The sequence below is a fragment of the Lactuca sativa genome, chromosome 3 (genome assembly GCF_002870075.4).
Source record: "Lactuca sativa cultivar Salinas chromosome 3, Lsat_Salinas_v11, whole genome shotgun sequence".
NCBI lineage: Eukaryota > Viridiplantae > Streptophyta > Magnoliopsida > Asterales > Asteraceae > Lactuca > Lactuca sativa.
The window spans coordinates 54,931,769-54,956,962 of NC_056625.2; the positions used below are offsets into that span (position 1 = coordinate 54,931,769).

General features: G+C 34.2%; 3 protein-coding genes and 1 long non-coding RNA gene across 4 annotated transcripts; 3 read left to right on the forward strand and 1 right to left on the reverse strand.

The window, feature by feature from the left end:
• Nucleotides 1–6,174: 6,174 nt before the first annotated feature.
• Nucleotides 6,175–6,744, forward strand: LOC111914413 (uncharacterized). Its single transcript, XM_023910158.3, has one exon. The coding sequence runs from the start codon at nucleotides 6,364–6,366 to the stop codon at nucleotides 6,625–6,627; it is 264 nt and encodes an 87-aa protein (XP_023765926.1). The 5' UTR covers nucleotides 6,175–6,363; the 3' UTR covers nucleotides 6,628–6,744.
• Nucleotides 6,745–11,813: 5,069 nt separating this feature from the next.
• On the reverse strand, nucleotides 11,814–14,994 carry LOC111914486 (uncharacterized). The gene is made up of 3 exons (XR_002857815.3): nucleotides 13,933–14,994; nucleotides 12,584–12,719; nucleotides 11,814–12,083 (listed from the first exon to the last, which is right to left on the reverse strand). It is a non-coding gene; the product is annotated as an uncharacterized LOC111914486 (long non-coding RNA).
• LOC111914485 (uncharacterized) lies at nucleotides 13,075–13,844 on the forward strand. The gene has a single exon (XM_023910224.3). It carries the CDS (start codon nucleotides 13,262–13,264, stop codon nucleotides 13,523–13,525), a length of 264 nt encoding a protein of 87 aa, XP_023765992.1. The 5' UTR covers nucleotides 13,075–13,261; the 3' UTR covers nucleotides 13,526–13,844.
• Nucleotides 14,995–19,708: 4,714 nt separating the features above from the next.
• Nucleotides 19,709–20,435, forward strand: LOC122197104 (uncharacterized). Its single transcript, XM_042900574.1, has 2 exons — nucleotides 19,709–20,101; nucleotides 20,304–20,435. Exons 1-2 carry the CDS (start codon nucleotides 19,709–19,711, stop codon nucleotides 20,433–20,435), a joined length of 525 nt encoding a protein of 174 aa, XP_042756508.1.
• Nucleotides 20,436–25,194: the final 4,759 nt, after the last annotated feature.

Genomic DNA, 25,194 nt, shown 5'->3' on the forward strand with positions numbered 1-25,194 from the left:
AATGAGCTTCAGTGATATAGAAAGGTTTTCGAAAAATCAGAGTTCCGATTTTCAAGAAGCAACCACTATGGCTCTGATACCAATTGTTGACAGAAAAACTTTGAGACACACTTGAACAAAAGTTTGAACAAGTATTTAGCGGAATAGTTAATCTCAGAGGATCTATAAGCTCAACGATAATATTATGTTAGATTGTTAGAATGTTAAATAGTTAGATGCAGAAAATAAAGAAAAGTAAATGACAACAATTGTTATATCAAGTATACACATAAGTTAATTCATAACATGGAATGCATTCAAACCAATGTTAGTGAGTGAGATCAAACTTAGTGATTAAGTCACAAAGACTTGCTCCGAAGAGTGATTGCAATCTACTATGTAATAGTAAGTAGTATGGTTGAGTAAGAAAGAGATAGAAAAGATAAATTCAGAGAAAATGTATTAGAAAGTGAAGATGCGTATCTGATACAAAGAGCATGGTCTCTATTTATAGAGACGCAAGAGTTACAACACAAAAGTTTTCTATGAGTAGCCATGCAAGGTCTACTAGACAATAGAGATAAAAGAGATAAGACAATATAGACTGAGTACAAAATCAAGACTGTTGATCCTTGGACTTCGGTTGTGGATGACTGAAGTAGAAAATCTTGGCTGCGGCTGCGGTGCTAACTGCGGTAGGGAGAAGTTCAAGAGGGTCACTTTTAATGATTCAACAATACTTCAAGGGCTACAAGGTCATACCTGAATTGGAGTGTTACACTAGGCAAGGACAAAAGTGGGGGCCCCAGAAGAATCCCCGCTAATGTCTCTACCAGGAGGAGTTGGGGCCCGCTCCACACTACAGGAACCTTTAGTCGGAGAAGAATTAGGAAGAACTTGAGAAATAGCTTGAACATGAATATCGGGCTGCTCTGACACCCCTGTGATCCCCTCGTACTGTTGAACGTCGTCATCGGGGATCACCACAATCGTTGTCGGTGTTGAGGATAACAAGTCCAGGAGGCGGGTAAAACTACGCCTCGTCTGAGCTCGTTTATCGACACTAGGTGCACCGGTAACCGTTTCACCCATGGCTAAGACGGCTTTCCGCTTGGCCTGCATGCGGCGGACATCAGAGATTATACCATCTTTGTTGTCCTCATCCACCTCAACGGAACTGGAGTAAGCGCCAGTCGGGGGTACGACGGTTGAAATTGGACAAATGGCCAAAGTGGTTCCCCGAACTGATGTTGACGTTCCCCCGACCACAGGAGGAGCAAGAGCGGCAGTGGTCAGGGCAAGCTGGTCAAGGCGTCGCGGTGGAGGAAGACGATCGACCAAATCCACCTCTCGGCACTCCAACTTCCCCCGATAACGCTTCCGTAGCACCTCGTCCATGGACAGGGAAGATTCGACACTTGCAAACGATGAGGCACGAGGAAAACGCATAACCAAACGTAAGGATCAAGTAGACTAAAACCTACTCCTAATGGAAGAAAGAAATAAGGGAAAAGGGGGGGGGGGGGGAGGAAGAGTAAGGAGAGATAATACGAACACTTACCATCAACAATGGAGAAGAAGATCGCCATTTTCCCCCGCTGCCTCCAGAAAGGGCTTATTCCCACACCGGCCAGCAGCGCCTCTGAGTAGTTCTCAGGGGTGACCTGGATGCTCTTCAGGAGTCGGCGACACCCTAGTCGCGCGGAAACAGTTTGGGAGTAATGTCGGCAAAGGAGTTAGCACGATACTGTCCACTACCCGCCAAGCTGTGATTCACCCACAACCACTTATCTTGTCGGTTCTTAGGAGTCTGTCCATCGGGAACCAGGGTGTGTCCCTCTCGCCAGACGGAAAAAGTGCACTTGTCACCAGTGCAGCAGAACCTAAAAAAGTACTTGAAGATGAAGTAGTTGGGGAGAACGCAATTGGCACGACAGATCATCTCGAATGCCACTACCTTGTTTACGACGTTGGGAGTCAGCATCTGGATGCTACAACCGTCCTTCTGCTAGACATCCTCCTGGAAATCGGTAAGAGGGAGGCCTAGTCTGGCATCAAGGGTCTTCAGATAAACCCCCACTTTTCCAGGAGAGAGGAGACATAATGGGCGAACCAGGTAACGGGAACTCGACCCCATCTGCTGAAGAAAGGCCGTACGTCTCCTCAAGAAACTTGTACTCAGCCTCAGTAGGAAGGGTTTCAGATGGACCAGCCATGGAAGAGAAGAGGAAAATGAACCCTAGAAGAAAGAAGAATAGAGGAGAGGAAGCGTGAAGAAAAAGGAAAGAACGATGATATGCGTTCTTATATAAGAAAGGAAAAGGCAATATATTCAAAATCCCTGACAAAGTGACGTAACCGCTAGCCATGATGAGCGGTCACGTCGTCCTTAAAACCGAAACGGCGGGTGAACAGGAAACATAATAGTATAGAGTAATTAAGTCCAGAACGCCATAGCAAGCACAACAACGCTATGTCTACCGGACTGAGAGACTTGATAGCGTGCCCTAGCCAGCATGAAAGAGTCACGCCCAACTTAGAAGGCTAGCGCACCCGACAGACCAAACCCAGCGGGCTTAGCGCCCGCCAACGCCCCTAAGGGCAGGGCGCTCTGGCAAAAGGATAAGCGCCAGCTAGAGGCGCTCTTGCGAAAGGCTCGTGCCCGCCAAGAGCACCTTCGGCTCCAAGACAAATGATACGGTCAGGCGACAAATCAAGGGATCAGAGCATTACCATCAGGACCAATGGAAGCGCTCTAACAGATAGAGGAACACGATCCTCCAATCAGCGCCCCTGATCCCGTCGGCCCAGACGATCCTGCCTCGTACGGACGAGCAGGATCGCTGAGTATAAAAGGAAACACTCACGACCCCGACCGGCAAGTCGCTTTCACCAAGCCACGCTCATACACACCCACATAACCCTACTAACTTGACCGTCGAAGTGTCTTTCCGGGAGCCTCCTCCCGGGAAATGGCCAGCACCCTTCTTTCTCTATGATCTTGTAGGAGCAGCTCAAGAACTGTTGCCATAGTCTAGTGAGAACCAGAGCAAGGTCACATCAATACCCATATAAGAGAAAAACCCTTTTGATCTACAAATATGTACATGACATAATAAATCAAACTTTATGATATGTTTTGATACTTAATATTGAATATTAATATTTCCATGAAATAAATAATTTCTAATTAATTACAAGAATTATATTTATTTATCAAGAATCAAATACTTATAAATAATATATTCAAATCAAGTTGTTGTTAGTGTGACCATTTAGGATCATATATTATCTAGCAATATTATTTTATAATGACTATTGGAAATATAAGTCTTTCAATATATAAAATCCGAGATTGACATCTTAAATACTATATTCACATTTTAATAAACCATCTAATTCACTAATTCAAAGTTCATGCAAAATAATTATAAAAAACTAATACATTCTTACATATTTATACAACACAGAAAAATTATGATATTCACATGAAAATTAATAAAAACATTTATACATAAACCATTCATATTTTAACACAAAATTCATATATAAAAAAATCACAGCTTGATACAGTCAATTAATAACTCAATACAACTAATTCATAGTTTAGTACATAAAATACTCAACATAATATAATAAATTTATAGTTTAATCATAAAAATTATACATTCACAACCATATCAACTTAAAACCTACATTTATATCTTCGAATATGGAGGCTAGTGCTTTTTTCAAACTTTAATTTACACAATATTCATGTTTTAAGTTTTTCATATTTTATTCAAAATTAGCAAAAAATTAGATCTATGTATAATGTTTCTTTCATCTCATATTTTAAAAACAAACACAAAATTCATAAAAAATTCACAACTTAATATAGTCAATTTATAGTTTAATAAACAAAATCCACATTTTAGTACAATAAATTCATAGTTTAACACACAAACAATATACATTTATAACCATATTCTCAACTTAAAACTTATGTTTTAAGACCTACATTCACAGTTTAATAAAATAGTTTAAGACTCTTATTCACAATATCAACATCATAAAAACATACTTGATTTTATAGTAGCGTTTCATCAAACACCTTGTGCGCACACAAATTCACAGATTAATAGAACATTTTAGGACTCTCATTCACAGTTTAATACAACAGTTAATGACTCTCATTCATGGTACTCATAGCTTAAAACATATTTGATTTTATTGAAACATTTCATCAAACACCTTGTGTGCACCACACACATAAGATCTATAAGCATCATATAAAGCTAATCTTATGTAGATCTAGTGTGTGAGAGTGTAGCGGCAGTTATCGGTGGTGGTGGCAGTCTGGATGTGGGAGATGGAGGAAACGACATAGACGAAGCGGGTATAGAGACGGAAAAAAGCTTCGTCAAAGTAGCGGTTCACAGTTTTATGGTGCTTCAATATATCTGGACATCAGAGACATAGAGACATAGAGACGACACATATGTATGTCGGAGTAAAGTCATATCGTGGTTGTTCGTGGCAATGCTAGTGTTTCAGTCGGAGAAGTCATCGAAGACTAGTGAAAAATCATCAAATGGAGACGACGTCAGTGGTAGGTAGCAGATGTGACATCCGTCTTCAGATTTGAGAGAATGGAGGTGGTGGTTGTGAGCTTGGTCGGTGGTCTGAGGTGTTAGTAGATCAATGATAATGGATGGAGCTGTTGACATAACTCAGATTCACTAAGATTTGGAGAGATCTTGACTAGAAACACCACCATATAGAAGAAAAAACCATCGAAATCACAAAAATCTAACAAGATCAAAGAAAAAATGCATAAGGGAAAGCAGCCGAAACCATGAAAATGCCAACAGACCATTGGAAAGAATGAGTCTACACAGATTTTGAGGTAGTATAAGGCACCATTAGAGAGGATGAGTCTACATAAATTTTGAGGTGGTATAAGGCATCAACGGAAGCATGAGACGACGGTGATGGTATTCGTGTTTGACAGAGGTGTTGACGAACTCATACTTAGTCAGACAAATCTAGAATAAAAATGTCATCGAATATAATAAAAATCCATTGTAATCACTTATATCTAACTCGATCTAAGTAAGAAGTACAAAGAAAAGTCGTCAGAATCACAAAGTTGCCGATAGACCACCGGAGAGAATGAGTGTACACAAATATGTAGGTGGTATGGGGCAACAACAATAACAAGAGATGACGATGGTTCGTGGTTGGTAGCGATGTCGAAGGTAAGTCGCGGTGGTTTTGTAAACTGATGGTAGATGGAGATAAGATAGATGTTTGTTTTTAGATGATGATTAAATATAGGATTATTAGATTTGAGATCTAAAATGCATCTTATTTATGATGTAACAATAACATTATGACAAAAATAACCTTAATGAAAAGGTTTCTAGATAGTTACTAACCTTAGTGGTTTTTATTTTATCTTTTCATTTTAGTAATAGTGTTTATTAGCTTATGTTGTATCCAAACATAGTTTAAATAAAATATTTTTTTTTAAACTTTTCCAAAACCAAAATATAATAAGTTATGATATTTTATGTAATGATAAAATAACTTATCAAAAACTCATTTAATAACTCAATATAAATAAAAAATAATTTATCTAAATCTTTTAGTTAGGTTAATAAATGTTTATTAAATTTTCATATCTAAACTTTTAAAATTGATTTGTACATATGCCCAATCGTAATAATTCAAATAACCAATCACAAACACGTTACAATGTATTTGGCAAACTAACCGGTTGCTGTTAACTGAAACTTTTATACGAAGTGTTTAATAAAAGCAACTCTTAGTTTTTAAATATTTAAATATGTTACAACTTATAAAAAGTTCATGTTATCAAAGCTTTTGTTTAAATAAAAAGTCAAAAACTCATTCTACTAAATAAAGTTTTTTTTTTCTTAATTTTCTCGTAAAAAATAAAAGCTATCTAAAATTCAATGCCAAAATCGAAGAAAACATTTTCCATATAGAATAGTTAAGAAGGTAATTATGGCCTTATGGGTATGGGTATCTCTAATCTCTAAATGATAAATAGAGTGCAAGTATTATATCTCGACAACTTGCCGCACGCGTTTTTACTTTTTATTTTAAAACGGACGAAAATAATAATATTATATGGAGGTGAAGGCTGAAAGCTTTGAAACCATTGGCTCTTGCATCCTGTTTTTAATCAACCCATATTACTTGGGAGGCTGTTTCACTCATTCACTCTACTGTCTACATGCTTCGCATCTCTATATATTTATACCTCTACTTTCTTCCATTCTTCATCAATCACTTGTTCCACAAACATACTTTTCATTCAAACAAAACACCTACTTACTTCATCTAATTATTAAACATCTACAAGATCATTTAATTATGAGTTTCAGAAGCAGAGCATGGATGCTGGCCGGAACTGTCGGAGTTGTGGAAGCCCTCAAAGATCAAGGCTTTGCACGATGGAACACCACCATCAGGACCATCCACCACCACGCCAAGTCCAATCTCCGATCAATTTCTCAGACCAAGAAGTTGTCTTCGCCGGCGGTCATGGCTTCAGGCGGCGGCGTAGAAGAGAGGGCGAAGCAATCAGAGGAATCGTTGAGAAAAGTCATGTATTTGAGCTGTTGGGGTCCCAATTGATCAAACCCCTTGCAACTGTTATTGATTTTAGCGTTTTAGACACCAGATGAAATGTACATGTAATTATGCATTGTGTACAACGTTTATAATGAATATTGAAAATTGTTTCTGATCAAAGATGGTTTATGTATGAATTATGATATGATGTGATTTGCAATTTCAGTAGAAGAAATCGAATACTGTATATTTTGATCATCACTAATCGTTGATAAACCTAGCTACTGATGGCATGATTGGCATCTAAAAGAACATCAAGTTTATGAAAATGCAACCAATTCTTCTGAAATATAAATTATTAGTTATAAAAAAACATTTATTTGAGGCCTAAGAACTAATAATCCTGAAAAATCAAAACATTAAATATTAGATTTACTTTCTATATCAATGTTGAAAAATAAAAATTATTTTAACTTTTTATATCGCTTCACTTAAAACTAATCTGAAAACGGGATCTCTTACTCTGTATAAATATAAATATTAACTTATGGATTTTTAAATATACATGATATAATCAAAATGAAATCACGTTTGTCTTTCTATATTCTTCGTTTAGATTAGGGTGAGTATTTAGGCCTGTGGACCGGACCAGACCGTTTTTTTGGACCCCTAGGCCGGTTCACGGTTCTAGGATTTGATCAAAATCGTTCCGGTCCGGCCGGTTCCGGGCAAAAACCAGTTCTGTGAAACTCTTTAAACGAATAGATCTCATTCGTTTTAAGTCGGATTGACATACGGTATTTCCCAACATGTAATTTAAACAAAAATTGTATCAAACCCACAAACATGTTTCAACAAGTTGTATCATATGTATGTAAAGTTGTACTGGTCCAAATAGGTCCAAGAACCGAAAAACCCGGAATTGGACCCGAACATGGACTTGGACCCGGTAAGTTTCATCCGGTCCGGTCCACGGTCAACAATATTCTCAGAAAGCGGTCCGGTACAAATGCTCACTCTTAGTTTACACATCTTCATTAAATTATTTCATTAGTAGTTATACTATACCATGGATTTTCAATTTCTTCCAACAATTTTATCATGTTTAAGTTTGGGATTGCTTGTTTGAAACTAACTTATATTTAGGGTAAATTACATGAATGATCCTTATGGTTTGGGAGTAATTTGTATGTTTGGTCTTTAAAATCTTTTTTTTTAGTTTGGACAGTCCCTTCTATATGTTTTGTTGTGTCATTAGTCCATGTCATACATAAAAAGATTACTTCATATTCATGTATATTTCCTTTTTAAATTAAATTATCATTTATTTATTATTTAAACAATAAAATACTATAAAATGTGACCCGTATTCCCTACCTCCACCTCTCATATTCTCTTTATGTTCGATCACAGGGAAACCATTTATGGTCACCACTACCACTAACTTTCGGTCACTATACAGGGAAACTACTTCTGGCCACCACCACCAATAACCTCCGGTCATTACCACCGTTACATATTAGAACCCTAAAAACAAAACAAAAACCATAGATCCAAACTAGACACATAACAAAAACCATAGATCTGATGAACAAATTACAAAGCAAAAAACCATAGATCTACAGTGATTTGATACATATTTTCATTATTTTTTTAAATCTGAGCATAAGTAAGCAACAAAGACATTAATTCTGAACTAGAAATCAGAAATCGAAATAAGATGAAACCTATAAATCAGAATTCAAAATCAAAATCAAAATGTTTGAAACCCCAACACTTTCATGCTGAAACACCGTCTGAAATGATTAATGAAGCAGATCACGTTTGAAGCCCGTCATGGTGCTCTCAGGTCATTGGTTCTCCATCAACCCTTTCATTGAATGTTCCCAATAGCAATAGCAATGAGCGAAGATTTCAAAAAGCCTATGAGAGAGGGAGACACACACAAGAGAGAGAGAGAGAGAGAGAGAGAGAGAGAGAGAATGAGAGAAAGAGATGGTGGTTGTTTCCAATATGCGTTTTGTTTTCTTAAACAAAATCATAGTCGTTTCAGAGAAATATCGTGGCTTTGAAGTGCAGATTGGGATTGATGGTGGCTTTAGAGTGGTTTCCGAAGAAGTAGAGAGGTGGTGGAGGATGTTGTCAGTCGACGATGTCTCTAGAATGCATATCGACACAATGTGAACGCTCGATGGTGGCCTTAGAGAGGCTTAGACAAAGTATAAAGGTGGTGAGGCATGGTCAGTGGCTTTGGAGAGGTTTCTGGACAGTGGTGGTAGCTTGGAAGTGGTTTCCGGCAGTGATGGGTTTGTTGGTCCATTTGGGTTTTTGAGTTTAAAGAAGTGGGACAATGTAGCCGATAAAAGATGGGGACCCACATGTATTTTCTATTTAATTTTTTTTTATTTTAATCAAATAATCATAATAAAAATAATAATAATATGGTATAAATGTCATTTTAGGTCTATTACTATTAGGGACTAAGTACAAAACCAAAGCAAATTATATGGATAGTCCAAGTTAAAAAAATAAAATTAAGAATCAACCACGCAGATTACCTAAAAACCTTAAGGACTATTTGTGTAAACATGTGAACAACAGGGAACCATTTTGTTCTTTGCTTCTCTACCCTAGCTCTCCAACAAACTGGTTTTTCTTTTTCATAGAGTTAGGGAAATCATTAGATTCTTCTTCCTTCTTTCGATAACATATAACGGCCGAGAAATCCCCTTTAGAAAGACATGTGACAACTTGACCTCTAAGTAAGGACAGGAATGCTTGTGCCTAATCAAGCACCATAATCATGAAAAGCACCTGAATCGAGACCTAAAGCTGAACCGCTTGAAGGAACCTATTTCTGTTGTTAAAGTGAGTACGATTTTCAAGCTTTTTCCTTACTCTTACTAAAGCAGACACACACACAACTCTTTGTTTGACTTTTCACTGAAACCATTACATCTAAACATAAGGTAGGTGCTTTCACAACTCACTAAATGAGTTTATATGATGTAAAAACCAAGTTAAAAAAAACAAATACTTGCTTTAACTTAATCGATATCAAAGTAGATAATTTATCTTTTTAATGTTGGGTAATGATGTTTATATGTATAATGATAAAATAACTTAAAGAAAACACGTTATATAAGTCACTATATATATAAAAAAAAATCTTCTCAAAATCTTTTATAAAATCAATTATTATTTATAAAATCTTTCCATTCAAACAATTAATACTCGACAAAATTACATAACTAGTCCTTGTGGTTGACACAGTTAACCAACTCTGGTCCTTATGACAAATTTTGTGCATAGATGGTCCATGTGGTTTCAAAATTTTGCAAAGACAGTTCTTTTGGCTAACGGTGTTAACTTTTTCAGTTAAGTTACTTGTGAAATGACACATTTGCCCTTCCTCCTATAGAGACCATTTATGTATTTTGTTCGAGCGACATGGACCATTTATGTAACGTCATCTATTATTTATTATTATTTATATTTAATTTACTTATATTACTATGATTTAGATTTTTTTTACGTGATGTTCGAATATAGTGTTTAATATATATTTTTATATTTTTTTCAGTTACATTTTTTGATATTTTGTTCATATAATTTCTTAATATTTTTTTCGAATACATTTATTAATTAATATTTCTTTTGACTTTTTGTTTGAATATATATATTTTTTTTACTTTTTGTTTGAATATTTTTTTAATGTTTTTTTTCTACAATTTGTTTGTTTGTATTTACTAAAGATTTCATAGTCACTATAATCATAATTCCTAACTTAATTCACTAACAATCATATATTTTTTTGTTCTTTTAATAGATAAAGTTTTATAAGTATTATTTTATAATTCAAATATATAACGTAAGTATTATTTTATAATTCAAATATAAGGTTTTATAAGTATTATTTTATAACTATACAACATATATAAGTTTGTATAATTATTATTTTTGTAAAGCTTTTTATAAATATTTTTAATAAAAAAATGTAAAATTTTTTGTTAAACGTGAATATGATTAATATAAATTAGGTACACATAGGCTAACCTAAAACTGTCTCGTAGTCTTGGCGAGAACGCTTATGTCATTTCACATTGGAATTAACTTTAGTATGTTCGAGTTATTTAATTCTTTTAGACATTTTTTTCGATTAGCCTATATGTTCCGATTAGCCTATCTATATTAATCATATTCACATTTAACAAAGTTTTTTATATATTTAAAAAAAAATGTTTATAAAAAGATTTACAAAAATAATAATTATACAACCTTATATGTGTAAGTGAATTAAGATACGAATTATGACTATAGTGACCATGGAATCTTTAACAAATAAAAACAAACAAAATGTAAAAATATCATTAAAAGTATATTCGAACAAAACGTCAAAAAAATAGAAGAAATTTTTAAAGGAAAAAGTAAAAAAAAATATTAATAAATGTATTCGAATAAAACGTAAAAAAAATAAAAAAAAATACGAACAAAATAACAAAAAATACAAGCGAAAAAGTTAAAAAAAAATCAAGAGTTTATTCCAACAAAACGTCAAAAAAAAATCTAAATCATAGAAATATAAATAAATTAAATAATAGATAATAAATAGTAGACAAAGTTACATAAATGGTTCCAGTGGCTGGAGCAAATTACATAAATGGTCCTTATGGCATGAAGGGCAAATGGGTTATTTCAAAAGGGACTTAACTGAAAAAGTTAATACCGTTAGTCAAAAGGACTGTCTTTATAAGATTTTGAAACCGCAGAGACCATCTACACTCAAAATTTGTCATAAATACCAAAGTTGATCAACTGTGTCAATCACAAAGACCATTTATGTAATTTTGTCTTAATACTCATTATTACAGTTTTGTTAAAGCTAAATAACTCAATAATCCATTCAAATAAAGAATCCAAAACACCGTACTCTCTCTGAAACATTTTACATATAAAATAGTTAAAAAGCTAATTATAGGTATTCTGTATACTAGTCTACTTAGGGGCTGTTTGGCAGAATCTGAACTTTTAAGCTCTGAATTTTTAAGAAGTCTGAATTTCTAAGAGGGTCTGAATTTTTAAGATCTGAAATTTTAATATACTGTTTGGTTGGAACCTTTGAATTGCTATGCTGAATTACAAAAATGACCATTTTACCCTTTGTATTATTTTTTGTTGAATTCAATGTTTATGTTTACAAAATACAATTCTCTAATAGGAAAAGGTGAAAGTAATGATGCTATAATAGATAAATCAATAAAAATACATTGCTATTTCTTATATTTAACACCATACAAAGTCCAAATTAAACACAAATCCAAAATACAACATAAATTCTTTCAAATCCATGAAAACATACAAATATCTTGGTGTGATCAACAAATCTATTAGAAAAAAAAGTGATCAGGAAAAACAACAACAAATGTTCAAGCTAAACAAATACATCCATACTTCTTCTCCATCATTACATGAAACATGCCCTTTAATAGCATCTCAATTTTTCTTTCCAACATTTCAACCTGCAATTGATAATTCAACAACAAAACAAATAAGCTCAATGGAAATATATACAATCATTAATGGATTAGAAAAAATGAAAAGGATTAGAAAAAATATCCCTGAAATTTGTACAAGTCCAGTTAATTCACATTCCAAAAGTGACACTAACATCTTGACAATTTAAGTACATAAACGAAACACCGACATTCAAAACCTATGCACAAAATAATGCATTCTATCACCATTTAAAACGGGACATCTTTTCACTTCTATAAAAGAAACAAAAATCCCTGAAATTTGTTTTCTCATATGCTTTGATAAACACCAAAAATCCCAAAAAACAACCCTCTAGACTCGATCAATCAACCAAAAACCCGGACAAATCCGAAGGAAGAGCACAACTCCAGAAAAACATCTCCAGATTTAAAAATTGAGTTTTAGGGCTTCTAATTTCAGAAAAAAAACTAAATAACAACCATCTATGAACAGATAATCGAATTTTAGGGCAAGAAAGAAAAACCTTATCTAGAACCGCTGGGAGGGAGAAGGGGCGATGGTATCAGAGTCGTTCTCGGGGTTGTCGACGTCAACGTCGGCGTCGCTGGGAGAAGGGGGTTGTGGCGTTGATGAAGTAGAAGGAAATGAAGCAGATGTTCCTGAAATGTTATAAGGGGCAAAAAGGAATACGCGTCTCATTTTTTTTTAATTCAGACATGGTTTCACATCTGAAAAATTAAGAGGTTTTTGATAAATTAAGAGGGTATTATTCAGATGCTACCAAACACACTAAATCTGAAAAATTAAGAGATTACCTCTTAATTGTCTAATTAAGAGGCAAACTAACAGCTTGTTAGGCCATATATATCCACAACTTGGCGCACGTTTTTTTATTTTAAAAGCAACGAAAATAATTATATCTATATTTAAATATAAAAATATAAAGTAATAAAGTAACAGATATGGAAGTGAAAGCTTTGAAACCATTGGCTTTTGCCTCCTCTTTTTAATCACCCCATGAAACCTGGGAGGCTGAGAAGCTGTTTCGCTCTCTCTATTGTCTGTGTGCTTGTCATCTCTATTTATATCCTGCTTCTTGTATTTCCATTTTTCATCAACCACTTGTGCAACAAACATACTTTCCATTCAAACAAAACACCTACTTCATCTAAGTATTAAATATCTACAAGATCATTTAATTATGAGTTTCAGAAGCAGAGCATGGATGGTGGCCGGAGCTGTCGGAGTGGTTGAAGCCCTCAAAGATCAAGGCTTTGCACGATGGAACACCACCATCAGGACCATCCACCACCACGCCAAGTCCAATCTCCGATCAATCGCCCAGGCCAAAATCTTGACTTCGCCGGCGGCTATGGCTTCTAGCAGAGACGTGGAAGAGAAGGCGAAACAATCAGAAGAATCATTGAGAAAAGTAATGTACTTGAGCTGTTGGGGTCCAAATTAATCTATGAATGCGTGAAAGGTTATACATCGAGATTCTGGATCTAGATTCGAAGTGTCTGGAGATATTTCAAACAAACCAGTAGATGAAGGGTTTAGTCGGTGGAATTGCAGCACCCAACACCATGAGATCGACGTACAAACTTGCGATAAATTTGAGTCCACATCGCCATTTGTTTGATGAGTTCGAGTTTGTATTTGTTAACATCGAAACTCTATAGAAAGGCGGATAGGAATATATTGTTGAGAGATGCTTTTGATGTAAACACTTACCCTCTTTTCCACAAGTACAAATACACTACTAGTTTATGAGTTATCATATACCCAATATATTGTTTCATATTTATAATATATATATGATATGATATGGGTACATACTCAATAGTCAATACGCATATGAAAGAAGCAAACCTTCATCAGCAAGACCAATCAATTATCCATACTGTAATTAAGTAATCACAGGAACCCTACACGAAAAATAATGCATGAACAAATTGCAAAAACAGAAATATTCGAAACAGATTTGAAGATTTGGACTATTATATATTTTAGTTAGAAGGATGTGTAATAACTAATAAATCCACCACTCATAAACATTGAAGAAAAAGGCTAAAACCACGTTATCAGCTGCGTCGATATCGACCCACGTGTCTTGAAAGGGACAGATGCAGATTGGTGTGATTCTGTATCCTATAAAAAATTACAAACGTATTCTACGTGCCCCAATACATGAAATTGAAGAAACCTGTTGGCAGCTTATTGGTTGCCATCGATCATGACTCACCCCGAGTGAGATCCATCATTCCAAGAAGGCCACATGAATGCATCTAAGCTATGCTACTCATGTGCTGCTCCCTCAAAACCACCATGCATATTTTAACCCCCAAACCACACTCCATCTCTATAAATAAGTTAATATCCCCTCTCTCTTCTCTTCATTTCATCAGAAAATCGCAACACTACAAATCTACACCTCATTAATTACCAGAATTCATACTTTCTCGCTCACAAAATGACTTCTGTAAACCGTGTATGGATGGCCGCCGGCGTAGCTGTTGCCAATGGACATACAGATCAAGGATACAAACTTAAATCCCTCCTCATCAACTCCCTCCGACATGGCAAGAAGGCCTTCTCCTCCGATTTCCGTCCATTTTCCGGCCTTCTACGATTAAACGTCGGTGTCGGAGACTGGAAGACAACACAGTCTGATGAGTCTCTCCGGCAAGTCATGTACTTCAACTGCTGGGGCCAAAGCTGATGATTGGTTTGTGTACTGTGATTGGGAGGCTTTCTCGACGGATGAGCAATCGATGATGCGAGTTAACTCCTGGTTTTTGGATTTGTTATTTGGATTGAGCCGTAAAATGGATCATTTCCTAAGCGAGTTAAGTCCTGTTCTTGCAAACATAATTGGCTCTTGTAACCACGACAATGTAAAAATTTTTTGAAGTAAATGTTACTTTTCTTATGGAACTTCATATTGTTATTGTTGCCTCTTGCTTGTTGATTTTTATGATTGAACAAATTATCTCAAATTCTAAAAATTAACATTGTAACTACATAAATAGCTATTAAAAAAAGTCAAGTATTCTTATTTCAAGTTTCAACCTATCCTTTTCTCTTACATTTTTTTTATTCATCTACCTACTAATCATTATAGATCAAGATAAATATCAAAATAAAATGAAAATTTCACCGAGACAATTATTTCAGTTGATCTAGCGTCATTATAGGATCAGTTTTCTAATCGAAAAATCAAACTAGAATCGGACGATTAGACCATCTACAATGGGAGTTGTAAGAGGGTTTAATAGAATAAATATGAATATAATATAGAAGAGAGAGAATATGGAGTTGAATGGCAATGCAACGTCTAATAAAATTGTAATGAAAATTTATGAATTTTTTAAGAGCTGAAGTGAATGTATACATTCTCTTTCCTACTTGGCATTTCATACAACTCTCAATGGGTTTAATACATTAGATATGGCCTTAGAACTAAGGGTTATTGTCACTGTAGCCCAACAATGTTTAGTATATTAGTTTAAATGGTCCCTCGTGATTATTTTTTGCCTTTAAAGGGTACTAACTTGTGTTTTACCGGTTAATTTGGTACCTTTAGCCATTTTCGAAGGTTACAGTGCCATGTCAACTCCCAACTAGGCAGGTGAGTCAACAATGACTCAGTGGTGAGTCGACTCATCGTTGCCAGGTGTGTTTGTGTGGATTACCATGTGTGTTTGTGTGGTATCTTATAGCAACAAAAACCATCATTGATTCACAACCTCCAAAAATCACAGCACCACTACCCCTTATTTGGGTACACATAAATCGATGGGTTCTTGCCGATCATCTTCAACTCCACGAGATATAGGTTTTGACGATGATTACGACAGAGATGAAGATGAAACAGATTAGATGATAAGATGATTGGAGATGATAATCAGGTGATACCGTGGTCATCTTGGCCGCCTTCACCGACATCCAGTTCCTCGGGAAGAAAAGAGTACTTTAGGAGTTTAGAAACCGATTTCAAGAAAACAATTTGATTTTCAAATTGATTTCAAGCAAACATATTAGAAAAACGGTTTCATAAACTGATTTCAGGCAAACATTTTGATTTAGAGAATTGATTTTATATGCCGATTTCAAACATACATGTTGATTCCAGAAACCAATTTCAAGAAACATTTTGACTTAGAAAATCAATTTTAGATACCGATTTCAAGCAACCATTTCAATTTTATAAACAAGTTTAGTTCTAATAGACAAAATTACTCATCACAATGGTTTGTGAACCTTTGAAGACGAAGATGGCGATGGTTAGTGAAGGAATGGAGCGTCGAAATCGATTGGGGTTCAATTTCATCGAGGTAACATCAGTTTCATCTTCACTGGTCTTCATCTTCATTAGTTTCTCTCTCTAGATCTATTTAACAACTATTAAACAAGGGATGAACTTGGTTTTTAACCAAAAGATCGATATGGGTTTCTGTTTGAACAAAAAACAATGACGGGTTTTCCTAACCCTGGAAAAAGAAGGAATGCATCCCATGCACACTAAGCCTTCAATCTATCTTCACCATAACAGACTCTATGCTTGGTGTTCGATTCTACCGGAGCCAACATCAGGGCCACCGTTGGAGCCGGAGAAGACAGCGACGGAGCCGGAGAAGACAACATCAGAGCAGGTGAAGATGGAAGATGGTAAGGTATTTGATAAGATTCGGGTTCTAAAGAAAGCATTACATTCGGTGTTACACGTGGCAATTGAGTTGGCATTTAAACCTACTGATTAGGATGAGTGTCACCGGGTGACCCCTTCAAATTTTCCACAATGACCTTTCAAAACCTAAAAATACAAGTTTGTGCCCTTCACATGCAAAAAATTGTCACGAGGGACCGTTTAAACCAATATAATAAAGTTTGTTGGGCAAAAATGACAATAACACTAGAACTAATTAGTAATATTATGTCCGATTATCAGTTCCCCGTTCAATCCTTTATTGGTTTTCGATTATCTTGGTTCCAATCAAGTTCGGACCAATTTACATCAATACGCCATTGTTCTTAAGCCTAGAATATGTTTTGGGGTACCCAACCTCCTTCTAAGACGTTTAGTTTTGTTGGATAGTTTACATCAATACGCCATTGTTCTTAAGCCTAGAATATGTTTTGGGGTACCCAACCTCCTTCTAAGACGTTTAGTTTTGTTGGATAGGGAATGCTTATTCACCTCTACTATACGGCTTCGAAAAATGGCCGATGATTAAGAGACAAAATTAATAAATTATATATCTTATTGTTTTATATAAATACGAAGATATATAAAAACAAACAATAGATAAATAGTTAATTCTCAAAAAAGAACTCACTACTAAAAAAAGGGCATTATCGACGGTCAAAACTGTCGGTAATCCGTCGCTAATAGGTTTTACTGATGGAATTGCAACAGACCCAAATGTGTCGATATATTCTTCTCAGTAATTGTTTGTAATGGATTTCTGACAACTACGAAAATTTAGCGACAAATTTTTCCGTCAATAAATAGTAACCGACCATTGACGAAAATATTTCTGCAACGGATTACTGAAGTAATGTGTTTGCAACATATTACCGACGAAATAACTCATTAACGGATTACCGGTGGTATATCAAAATACTCACTAACTGATTACCGGCAAATTTCATCTGATGGATTACCAACAGATTTTTGTATTATAAAAAGAATTTATATAAATACATGAAATCCATATTTTAAAACCAACAAATATAAAAGTAAAAATGTTTTGTTATAATATAAACAGACTGTTAATGCGGAAAAACATAAAAGAACAACCATGCGAACACCACGATATAAAATGGAAGACCTGAATTAGTAAAAATCACTATGAAAACGACACTCTTATTAAGAGATCACATTGCTGATAAATCTCCAAGGAATAAACGAAAGAAAGAAAATATTCGAATAAATAAGTCAGACATCTAGAAGACTTTATATAATAGTCTTATAAAAAGTCATAAACAAACTCTCCCATCTAAATAGGAAACATTTCTAAATGAATATGAGGTGTTATAATCTAATAATAAGTCCTGTATATAGTATAAGACAATTAATAAAGGGTTTGGAACATATTCAACAAACTCCCTGTTAAGATACCGAGCAGTGTGATACCATCTCTATCACACCCTACCCGACCTTTGACGGAAACACCGAGTAGTATGACGGTATAAAGAACGTCAATCCTATTAACCTGAGAATACATACATTTTGAAAGTCAACATAATGTTGGTGAATGCACAAATTTTTATTTTGAATTTCTTTTAAGATTTTTTTTTTGTGTGTGTAAACCTTTCTTATTTATTTACCTAACATTCTACATTTTTAGGGTATCTTTTATAAACCATAAATTACTATCTTTTCAGGATATCTAATGATCCTAACTTATTTTAATTACCATAGTAGGCGTCATTATGGTAATCTAAGCTCTAAGGCATTTTTTTAATGTATTAATGTGATCCCCTATAATCAACGCTACGACCGTAAATATACCCCTAATCATGACACTTCATCGGACGTCAAATAGTAACTTATATGGAAGGTATCCTTCCGGGATTATAGGTAGCAATCGCAGGTGGGGTTGTCATGGCCCCGTATAGATCTATAATTAACCTCCTAGCTCTCGTAAGATTAAAAATTATAGGTATTGGGGATATGTTGAATTTAATCAAGTCTTTTGGATGAATAACAAACTCACTAACGCACTAACTCTAGGCTTTTATCTTTTAATATTTTATTTTTATCATAATGGACACACACACACACACACACTAACATACACACACACACACACATATATATATATATATATATATATATATATATATATATATATATATATATTTGATAATTTTATATGCGACCTCATAATTATCTGATATATATAAATCGTCATATATATATATATATATATATATATATATATATATATAGAGAGAGAGAGAGAGAGAGAGAGAGAGAGAGAGGTAGGTTCAAATGTTTCTAGCAACTATTGTGTGCATGAATGCACCAATAGGAAATTAGGAAAAAATAAATCATTAAATAAATCATTTAAGGGTATTATAGTAATCTTTGCATAGTTAATTAAGGTAGATCAACAACAATTCCTTATATCACACAAGAAGCAAAGATAAATATTAGCCCTAAATCGATTTCACCGCTTCCCATCAGCCCTGTATATCGATTAAAAACAACATCGAAGAGGACACCTTCAAAGGACGGTAATACCATTTTTTTCTTCTTCTCTCCTCCATAATTGTCTCTTCCAGATCGAATCTCCCCCCTGCAATCTAGGGTTCCGCTTCTGCTTCTTCTTCTACGTGTGTGGTCTCAATGATTTTTATCTGTTCAATCTTCAAAAACAACAATAACAACAAGATTAGTAGTCATACCAACCACCAACAAAGAATCAAGATTCGTGTTTTGAATCTGGGCTTCATAAACCGGTATCGATGCATTCTCCCTGGGTCCTCCCTCTATACGAATCAGTTCCCGTCGTGGCTGCCAACAACATATCTTTCATTCTTCTTCTAGATCACCTCTTTATAAGGTATCTTTATGCTTACTTCGTGTAGATCGTTGCTTAAGCAATATGTATGTTTCGATTCCTGTGTTCTATCAGGAATGTATAGAAGTGTTGGTCAACTTGGTGTTGGAAAATCTATTCTTATAATCGTTCAGTTATGTTTTGCTGGGATTATTGTGATCTGTTTGGATGAACTTCTTCAAAAGGGATACGGTCTAGGGTCTGGGATTTCATTGTTCATAGCTACCAATATCTGTGAAAGCATTATCTGGAAAGCATTCAGCCCTACAACAATTAACAGTGCACATGGTGCTGAATTTGAAGGAGCAGTGATTGCATTGTTTCATCTTCTAATCACTAGATCTGATAAAGTTCGAGCATTAGGTGAAGCTTTTTATAGGCAAAATCTGCCTAATGTGACTAATTTGCTTGCTACTGTGTTGATTTTCTTGATTGTTATATACTTTCAAGGGTTCCGTGTTGTTTTGCCTGTGAGATCTTAAAATGCTCGTGGGCAACAAGGGTCTTACCCCATTAAGTTGTTTTACACTTCCAACATGCCTATTATTCTCGAGTCTGCACTTGTTTCCAACCTTTATTTCATCTCTCAGGTATTAAACTTTTATCAACTCTTTATTTCTTTACTTGTTGAATTGAATAGTTACTTATATTGTTGTTTTTGTTCCTTTTCAGTTGTTGCACAGAAAGTACAGTGGGAATTTCTTGGTTAATATGTTGGGAAAACGGAAGGAGTCTGAATACTCTGGTCAATCCGTTCCAGTTGGTGGTCTTGCTTATTATGTTACTGCACCTTCAAGGAAATGACTAACTCCATTCCATTCACATTCCTTGATTTGTGATGATTTATTGTTTGTTTGCATGTGAATATCATCATCAGCTTGGCTGCTATGGCAGCAAATCCCTTTCATGCTCTCTTCTTCTTCTTCTTCTTCTTCTTCTTTTTAATATTTTAGTTAATTGAGTAATACTTAAAGGTTTGCAAACTTTAGCTTTAAATGGTTTCAAACTTTATAATTTTTGATTTTCACCTACAGTAATATAACTTGTTTGCTTTACCAAATGAATGTTAACCTGTAAATTCTATCAAAATGAGGGCAATATTCTTTTAGAATAAAGAGGGATTTAGTTTGAAGAAGGCTACTATTCTTTCAGAATGAAGAAGGGAAATATTCTACACATCTAATTCTGCAAATTGATCAGACCTAGACAACCAAAAAAGGAAGGGAAGCTTTAATTTTATTCTTTTACAATGATTGTTCTCTAAGAATGACCTCGAATTTTATTCTTTATTTTTTTTTCATATCAGAATGCAAACACATGTTCATTCTATGAGAATATAAATATTACATAAAATAAGTGTTGCTAGTAATTATGACAGAATACATTTATACATGCTTTAGAATGTTTATGCATATAGAACAAAAGACTATGATTTAAGTGCATTCTGTAATGTATTATGTTAGAATTTATTTATATAAATGCATTCTGTTATAATCTCTTTGAGAATGTTTGTTAACAACAAGTATATTTGTTTAACTAGTAATACTAACGAGTAATGTATCTTATTCTTTCAGAATTGCATGGAGAAGGAATTCAATATTGATCATACAAGAGAAATATTTGGAATCGAGTTCAACAACAAGTATATATGTGAAGATCAAGTTGATTATATGGACCATTGAAGAGGATCAAATGTATTTGTTCAATAATTGTATATTCAAGAATGCTATTTTTTTAAGAATTTTATTCATTTTTGATAATATTCTGTTAGAATATGTATAATTTCGGATGTATATTAAGAATAAAATCATAGACCCAAGTTGAATGTATATGAATAATATCTTATTCTTAAATCAGGTCAATTACCAAATATAACTGCATTGGAAATGTATTCTACAAGAATAAAACCGAAAATATATTTACTAGTTTATGGTTGATATTTTGTCATTCTGACAGAATAACATCGGATTTTTAAATTTGAATTAATTTAAAATATTCAGATTCTTAAAAATAAAGGAATTAATTATCCCTTAAATTATGGAAATTTCCTTTTCCTTTTTTAATATAGGTAAATTGACCAAAATACCCTTATGTTGAAAATTGTGTGATTATATGGTGCATGTTACCCTATTGTAATATTATAGACTCTCAGATCATGACCTTTGATTCTGTTCCATCCGGTGGTCCACATCTGTGCATTCTGGCACACAATAGTTAGTAGAAACAAAATAACCTAAGTCTATATATATATATATATATATATATATATATATATATAGGCTTAGATATATATATATATATATATATATATATATATATATCCTAATTATGGTTATTTTAACGGGATATTTGGGCAGCGTAACAACAAAATACAGTGCATATCATAAATCTTATCTAGCATAACTCCTAGGTACTTAAGGTTTTTTAGAGATTTCACCATTATAACATCTAGGTAATAACTACTCCTAGATTGTCGGACATCATATCCTTTAGACAGATATCATAACTTAAATCTAGGCATATTATGTATAGTTCTACCATCCTAAGGCATCTAGCTTATTATAAAATGACTTAATATTTATAAAAAATAAATATTTTTCTAAAATCATTTGTTAAGCATGTATTGCCCCCTGAAAGCATTTTAAAACAGTAAAATAAGGGTCATGAACTCACTATAATAGCTTATCGAGAAGCTCCCGAACCGTTGCAACCAAAGTTTCTTGCCATAAAGAGGGTATTGAATTATATATAGAGAGAGTTTGGAGGTTGGTTTGTGTGACATCCCCATTTTTACAGCCAGAAAAGACCGATAAATACGTTATCATAGCACTTCCGAAGAAAAGTATTTTTATTCATTTCAAAATATTTGGGATGTCATCGTCAATACAGAAACATAAGTATAAACAGAACTTACATTCATTATCACTAGTGATTTATATCTCCTTAATCTCTCGGTGTAATTGATGGGTTTTAGGTAAAACAAATAAATTAAAAAAACAATTCCTAAGTTCACATGCAACCTTATTTGGATCTATGTTTTAACTATTGAACATATAACTTTGAATTGCAAACAAGAACCCTAGAGGAGAGAGGCTAATTTCGAAATTAACAAACTAGGGTTTAGGAATTACATACCTTTCAATTGTTATAGCAAACAATTGATAATCCTCTTGAAATTGATCTTGATCTTCTTGGAAGCTTAGCACCACAAATGTAATGCCTCTAATGGAATCACACCCAAAAACTAGCAAGAAGGAAACTAGAAGGAGAGAGAGGGAGGGAATATGCAATTCTCGGCCTAGGGATTCTTCAAAAGAAGGAGTGCCCAAAATGTGAGCCAGGAGGCTCCTTATATAGCTGAGGGATCTAGGGTTTTAGGGAAAAACCCTAATGCTCCTTGCTTAGGGCCTAAGCAAATCCAAGGGCCTTATCCAAGCCCCCATGGAAGAAATCATTAGGGTTGCCCCTATAGATTTCGTCCACCCTCTTCCAAGGGGGTTCTGGAGCCTTCCACTCAACTATTAGATAATTGAAAACTAGTCCCTGCACTTTATAATTAATACTTTTAACCCCAAAATTAATTCTGATTAGTTTCTGGCTAACTATTAATTAAACATAATGATTCCTAATTAATATATTAATCTTTTAACACATTACTAAATCATTTATATTAATTTATTAATCTTATAAATTAATATCTCTTCTTTCATAATTTCCTTGTCCGGTTGCTAGCTTTGAGGGCAACCCAAAAGGACTGTGTTGCTATCAATTCAAGTACATACCAATTATAGTTATGGGCTTAGACACCTAATCCAACAGTCTCCCACTTGGATAAGTCTGTAACTATAATTGCTAGTATTACTTCTAAATTTGACCAACAAATTGTAGCTTCCAAAACCTGCTGCCGAACTCTGACCCAGTCAGTTACGTGTCCTAAGATAAGTGATCATATGACCCTTCGTTCTATTAGATATCCCTAGACATAAGACATGGAATACAATCAATCTCTTTGTGCAGAATCTATGTTTCCCGATTTCTGATTTGTGATGATATAGGACTTCTAATTGAACACATCAATTTAGTCCTGGCTGGGCCCAGCACATAAGTTAACACCAAATCATCGAGGGGCCCACAGATATCGCTTTTCCCATTAGGGAAAAAGGAACGAATACACATTAACTCATATGCTTGTATCTTTTACTCATCAAACCATACATGACAATACGTTTTATAACACCAAGTTACTGATGCGTTTTCGTATCACCAATATATAGCTGACTTGCAAATTACAACTCATATATCTTTGTTTCAAGATCATAGATATTATCGTCTCAGCATTACTCGTGATGAATTCCATGAAGTAATACTCTGAGCGTGGGTTTATCCAATACTCAAATCTCACTCTCTGAGTATTCATGAATATTGCAGCAATTTTATTGCTATGTCTATCCTTAGACAATCTGCAATCCAATTCATGACAGTCTTAATTTACTACTTACTTCCAAAAGTACGAGCGACTGTGGAGTTTGAACAATCATATTATTCGGGAAGTAAAACATGCAAAATATGAAACACAATAATAATCGAATCCAATATGACCCCAAACTTTTGAGTGTAAATAAAACTCCTTTTATTTAGTCACCATATTAATTACACATTATTCATTGTATAATGTTTCGAGTAATCAACCTATCACTTGAATTATAACAATAATTGTCCCATGTTCCAGGCATGCACACTTTGTTTCTCATGGTCCTTACTTTGTGAAATATATCAATTGAAAAACTTTTCCAATGATGCTCATTTCACAATTTCCAATCCTTTTTATTAGTGTTAGAACACAAGGTTATTGCTACTACTAGAATATGCTAGATTATAACATTTTATGCAACGATCCTTTCGCAAAGTCATAGCACAAAAGTCACCAAGACTTGGCCAATGAAATTACAAAGTACTCTATCAGAAATTGTTACAAGATAATTCCATAGACGTGAAGTCTCACATTCAAAGTACATTCCTTTGAACATCCTTCTCGCATAAAAGTTTCTAATCTAGACATATTTCTTAATATCCAACTCCCATTAATGGAAACATTTCCATATTTTCCATATGACAAATCATTCTTAATAAAATCTTATCTATTCATAATAGTGTCAATATAGTCCATTTAGTACTATACTTCCAACTACTCACAAGCGACAAATCCTCAGTGAACCTTAGATTTTCCTTTGATAGTTGTTTAATTATTTTAGTCAAAACCGATTCTAGTCCCTTTTTTCCTCTTAATGCCCTAGGCATTTGGAAAATTTTAGAATGGTCAAATATTATAGCATTTGCAATCGATCCTATACCTGAAGCGTATGGGACACGATGCATAATGTCTTACATAAAGATATGATACTTTATCAATCTTCTGCCATAATATTTTATGTGTCACGTTCTTACAATTCGAACTATGAAGAGGGATGCCGTAATCATAATTGAATTTTGAGAATGCACTATGTATCCTTGACTAAATTTATTAACATTTCTTGATCTAAGCTTTAGAATTTTGAAACGAAGT